This window comes from Limulus polyphemus, unplaced genomic scaffold (genome assembly GCF_000517525.1).
Source record: "Limulus polyphemus unplaced genomic scaffold, Limulus_polyphemus-2.1.2 Scaffold324, whole genome shotgun sequence".
NCBI classification, from domain to species: Eukaryota; Metazoa; Arthropoda; class Merostomata; order Xiphosura; family Limulidae; genus Limulus; species Limulus polyphemus.
The window spans coordinates 607,306-613,357 of record NW_013665934.1 but is presented as its reverse complement, the minus strand read 5'-3'; the positions used below and the strand labels follow the sequence as shown (position 1 = coordinate 613,357).

The following is a 6,052-nucleotide window of genomic DNA, read 5'->3' as shown; positions in this document are numbered from 1 at the left end:
AATTATTGACGCAATACCAGCACATGACAGTAGTGTATTTTAGAGAAAATCTGTAATGTTTTTATAAGTTTTAAATACTAATGAAGGATTTAAAAAAAAATTATTGACGCAATACCAGCACATGACAGTAGTGTATTTTGAGAAAATCTGTAATGTTTTATTGAGCTTTGCTCAAACTCATAACTTGAAGTATATTGGGTTCATAATAGGATGGGTACGTTTCAGATTCTATTGAAGTTAATGTTTATCGCAAGATTTCCACAGAACGATCACCTACAGATACAAAGTGTAATTCCGTGCCATAATATCAATGTTTAACATTGGATTCTTATGTCATATGGATGGGCCTTAAATAAACATGCATTTCTAAACTAAGCACTTTTCTGCATTCCTACTTGAATATGCTTAGGGAAAAAGTCAACAATCATTTTGTTGATAATTCAGACTTTCAACAACAAATTTTACTGTCATGCCTCGGATTAAAAGCATCAACGTTGTATTTCATCAAATTCACATTGTTGTCATGGTCACCAGTCAATAACAAAGCAAAAGCATTTTGTGTTTGATATGGCTGGTGATTTAGTAAAAGAAAATTGATTTAGGGATATTTTCATACAGCTGGATCAAAGTTTCGTTCACGTGAGTAACAAGAACGATAAACTGTAAAATAAAATAACTGTTAATCTATAACAGTATAAACCGAAACATTAAGTTATTAATAACAATAATAGTTATGAACATTTAAAAGAGTCTAGTACAAGAAAACTTAGCCTGACGGACAGAAAGCATGGATACCAAAGGAAAACAAAACTAACACATTAAATATTCTAAAATATATATATGTAAATAAACAATTGAATGGATAGAATACACACACTCCCATACACACATATATATGTATATAATAACCATACAAGGAATATTTATATTTTATTCCACAACTAATTCACTATCAGGGCTCACCATTCTGATTCTGTGAGGATTATGATTTGAAGACATAAAAGACAAGAAATCCAATTTATTATAACAAAAAAGGGTTACTAAACGTTGGCTGTCTAAGGGCTATTTCAGTGTATAACGAGCGTCTTCAAATTAAATGTTAACTATGAACAACGTGTTAATATTTTAATGTTGAAAAAGTTATCTTATGATAAGTAGGTTGGCGTCCATCATTAAGATGTTTTTTGTGGCGATATTTAGCTGCACGAGATTTTTTTAGTTCTTACCAAAAGAATCCTCTTCACAGCAGTTACGGCTGTTACTGGATTCTGGGACTCTACTTTATCGTTTCTGTCATATTTGACGTCATAGTGCCACTCGAGAGTGTTGGCCGGCTCTATTCCCCAGAAGGTGATCTGTCTGACAGGGATGGGAAACATACCTGCCTGGATAGGCAAAATCTCTTGCAATGCTTGATGCGGAGAAGTTTCCCAAATTACTCCCTGATCCCAAGGTGTTTCCACCTCGATTGAACGATCTTGATGAAGAGTAGCCTGGAAAGGGGCGCCACCTGCAGAAAAATTCATAAAAACTCAATTATAATGTAAAGCATTTCTTTTGGGTCTGATTACAGACTGTTTTCTTAAAATTCAGTTCTTTATCAACTAGGCGCGTCTAAAACAGACTTCAAAGAATACGGCTAACTATAATAAAATTATTAAAAACCAAAGAGTAAAAGATATATTTCATTGGACTACTCTTACAGTTAATTGACTATAAAGATACATGTAGTAGCGAAGCGACAAATCATAGATATTGGTGGGGAAACACGTATAAAACAGTAGCATAACTTAAAATATACATACCTAATTTATTGATGACTTTTTGGCCTTTAACTGTAACCATTACGTGATTCGTTCCATCTGAATCTTCAGACTTAACTGAAGCTCCTTCTGGGCCTAAATCAAACTCCAGGGACGTCATTCGTCCACTTGGTTTAATCACTCGACTCAGCCGCCCATTTTCGTCATAAACATAGAAGAATGTCCTGCCAGCACCATCAGAGCGGCTGGTTAATAAACCGGTGCTGTCGTAATCGAAATAAGTCTGTAGCCTGTCAGGGTCTACTAGGATTTCCAACAGTCCCTTCTTAGTAACCTGGACGCTGCATTTCAACCCCCTTGCAGTCTCAATAGTATGAAGACTATTTCCGGAATCACGCAAAAACGCAACTTTATTTCCCGAAGCGTCAGTTACAGCCGTGAGTTTTCCATAACTAGTGTTGACATTGTACAAAAATGTGTACTTGGTCTTTCCAGTAAGGACACTTTTTGTCTTTATATGTTGACCATACTTGTTGAAAACGTATATCTCGTGGTTATCCGGGTAGGCTATGTTGAACTCTAGTTTGTCACTAGGCTGAGGGAGGTAAGGAACTGCAGTCAAGATTCGTAAGCTTCCTTGATCAGCAATATGGACTACATTGTCACTAGTAACAGTCAGTGAGGAGACTGCAAACAGTTTGGTCTCCATGGCCAGAGAATTTTCTTTAAACTCACATGTACAGTTTTGCCATGCACATGAGCAGGTCCTGTCTTTCCCAGCAAAGTGTAAAATTTCTCCGTCAGGGGTCACCATTCTGATTCTATGAGCATTGTGATTGACACCTTCGGCGATGTACATTACACCATTAGGACCGAATGCAAAACTGATCAATGAACCAAGAGTCGTTTCGGTCGTCATCCGAGATTTCAGGTTTTGGTGAGTGTTCGTCTTGCAGTAAACTGGTTTTCCGGCAACGACCATCACCCGCTTGTCTTTTGTAAGTTTGAGTACCATGTGGTCATCAATAAAATACAAGGCTCCATCTAGTGGATTTATCGCTAGCTCTGTCGGCCAGCGTAGTTGTACCTAAGGTAAAAGGAAAAAAAAAACCAGATACAGAAAGAGAGTCAAGCCTGACCATAATTTTTCATAAGTATTTATTACATATTACTCAATGTGGGCATATACGTTTCAAAGTACAATATTGGGCATGTATTATCCACATTTTTCGCATAAAAAAAAGTTTGTAATATACAGTTCGTTACTTAATCTAGCTAGCAAATGGAATAGGCACTTGTATCAAACCAGATAAATTTAACAGTAGGTCTCCAGAACATACACTGAGTTCGTTCTGTGTGTCACATAAATATTTGGAGAATTCCAACGAGTATATTTAGTGACTCAATTTATGTATTCCGATTGAATTTGTGCGACTTTTATTAGAAATATCACTGTTATTGCAAGTTTTGACTTTGTACGTTGAAAATGTATAAAACATTAATGCTTTATATTTAGTATTGTACACTGATCATTTAACATTCGTATTTTTGTTTCTTTTCTTATAACAAAGCCACATAGGACTATCTGCTGTGTCCACCGAGAAGAATCGAACCTTTGATTTTAGTGTTGTAAATTCGAAGACTTATCGCAATCCCACCAGAAAATGACTTTCATATGTCTTGATAAAAACTTAATCACCAAAGCTGAACATGTTTTCGTCACACAGTGAATAATAAGGTTTCTCTACACTTCAAATTCGACAGTTGAATGTAATATCTTTTGTCAATACTGAACATCAGAGTTTTTTAACTCTTGAGAATACATTGAGCGTTATCATTTCAAGAGCTCTACTATTGGACTTCCTATCGATATGTCATATATATATATATATATATTTAGTTCAATGGGTATTTGTATTGGACGTTAAAATTTAATATATATATATTCTATGTTTTACATTGAAGCATCATTGATCCATCTTTTGCCTTATGAAAATTCCAGTTTTATAACTTGTTTTTATGCTACCGCTGTCAAATAGTATGTAGGTGAAGCATGCAGGACAAATATTCTTTGAAACGTGACGAGAGAATGAAATGAAGATGATGAAACAAGTATGATTCCACAATCCCTCTGGGATGCGATGCAATTTTCTGGTGACTTTTCTTCAACTAATCCATCAGTCAAATTCCCTGGATCATACACTCGCACCCTACTGTGAATACCCTCTTCATAGAGTAGATGATATAGAATCCTCAAGGGATGCATTTATAGATGACAACAGGATGCTTTAGAAACAGCGATACACCTCACATCAATAATGCAGAGTCTGCTATAACGTAAGGGATCCAATATCAGCGTTGCGCTAAGTTTGGAAGGAAAGTACTCTAGATCATTTTAATCAAATTCTGAAAATATTCTTGACTCAAACTTTTTAGATTGTAACTTGAGATTAGATCAGGCTGACGAAAATGTTGAAGAGTATATCGATATCTTTTTATATAATTTGTTACTGCTTTACAGAATCATACAGATTAATTTATTGCTTACTTCGAATACAGCATCTATTTCATTAGTTTTCGGAGGAGCAACTAAATTTCATTATATTAATAATAAGGCAACTTGTATTACGAATTCTGATGATATTAAGTTACATTTAAAGTTCGTCATTCCCATAATCAGTTTGTAGTGTTATAATTAGAGGTAAAATAAGACTTCTATGAAGTAACGTAATAACCAGTTTTAAAGTAGATGGGAATAAGTCGCTCTCATGATCTCAATTTGTTACGCTATAGCTTGGTGTTTAATGTGGAGATCTAAGTAACTTCATTATTGCCAATATACGTTGAAAGATAATTATTAAGTATGCTATAACTAAGTCACTTCCAATTACATACGTAATGGTAAAGCATCCAGGAAACTTTATGAGGAATCTCGGGTCGCACAACTACGACCACTTACATATTCTCACCAATAATCTACGACCATTTCCATTTTCTCACCAATAATCTACGACCATTTACATTTTCTCACCAATAATCTACGACCACTTACATCTTCTCACCAATAATCTACGACCATTTACATTTTCTCACCAATAATCTACGACCACTTACATTTTCTCACCAATAATCTACGACCATTTACATTTTCTCACCAATAATCTACGACCATTTACATTTTCTCACCAATAATCTACGACCACTTATATTTTCTCACCAATAATTTACGACCATTTACATTTTCTCACCAATAATCTACGACCATTTACATTTTCTCACCAATTTTCAGATGACTCCGTGCAGCAAATCTTGAGAGTTCTAAGAGCTCCCTTGATCCACTGTTTGGTGGTCTCACTATAGACATTTCGAAAACGTAAACGTGTATGCGTATTTTGAACGATCTCTTAAATGTCTGTGCTAATTTTAAAGCTAATGAATCTACTCCTGAGGGTATACCTACCTTCTATGATCCCCATAGGGAGATTCAAATTTTAAAATTTCCAAAGACTGACTATAAAAACTGTTTTGAGGAGCTCTTTACATGTTAATATCAATTTTCAAGTAAATTGGTTCAGCCAAACCTGAGAGCACCCCCAACCTCTTTTCATTCCCTATTTTTTATACCACCCTTCAGGATTCATGCTAGAATTGTTTTTGTTTATATTATGTGGTGGACAAGATTCTATACGCACTGTGTGAGGAGAGTTTACTGTGTGATAATTACTGCATACATACATAAATATCACATCATGGGAAAAAGTTGAGGTTTTCCTTATCCTTTCCACACACACCCACACCCCCCATATATATATATATGTACACACACACACATATATAAACTCATCTTACCCAACAAGCTCGAAACGTAAGTTATAAAATGTGTGACGTCATAGCTTAACAAGTACAAATAATCAATTCAAGGTATTATTATTAGTAGTAATACTTATGCGAACACACAAATTGTTGGTTGTTGTTTTTATTGTATTACTCGGGTAGACCTCACCTTTTACATCTGTAATCGAAAACACACCAGTTGATGGTTGTTGTTTTTTATAATAACACTTTTATATCTGTTATAGAGAACACACCAACTGATGTTTGTTTTTTATTGTAATATTCAGGTAGAGTTCATGTCTTATATCTGTTACAGAGAACATACCAACTGATGTTTGTTTTTTATTGTAATATTCAGGTAGAGTTCATATCGTATATCTGTTACAGAGAACATACCAACTGATGTTTGTTTTTTATTGTAATATTCAGGTAGAGTTCATATCGTATATCTGTTA

The 6,052-nt window shown here is 34.7% G+C and overlaps 1 protein-coding gene across 1 annotated transcript in view; it reads right to left on the bottom strand.

Annotated features, from left to right (window-relative positions):
- Nucleotides 1-6,052, bottom strand: part of LOC106457388 (teneurin-m-like) — a 229,851-nt gene that overhangs the window by 7,822 nt on the left and 215,977 nt on the right. Inside the window, exons 23-24 of the mRNA XM_022383293.1 lie at nucleotides 1,806-2,850; nucleotides 1,227-1,510 (exon numbers count right to left, since the gene is read on the bottom strand). Of these exons, the coding sequence (XP_022239001.1) occupies nucleotides 1,227-1,510; nucleotides 1,806-2,850 (1,329 nt within the window). The remainder of the gene's footprint in view (nucleotides 1-1,226; nucleotides 1,511-1,805; nucleotides 2,851-6,052) is intronic.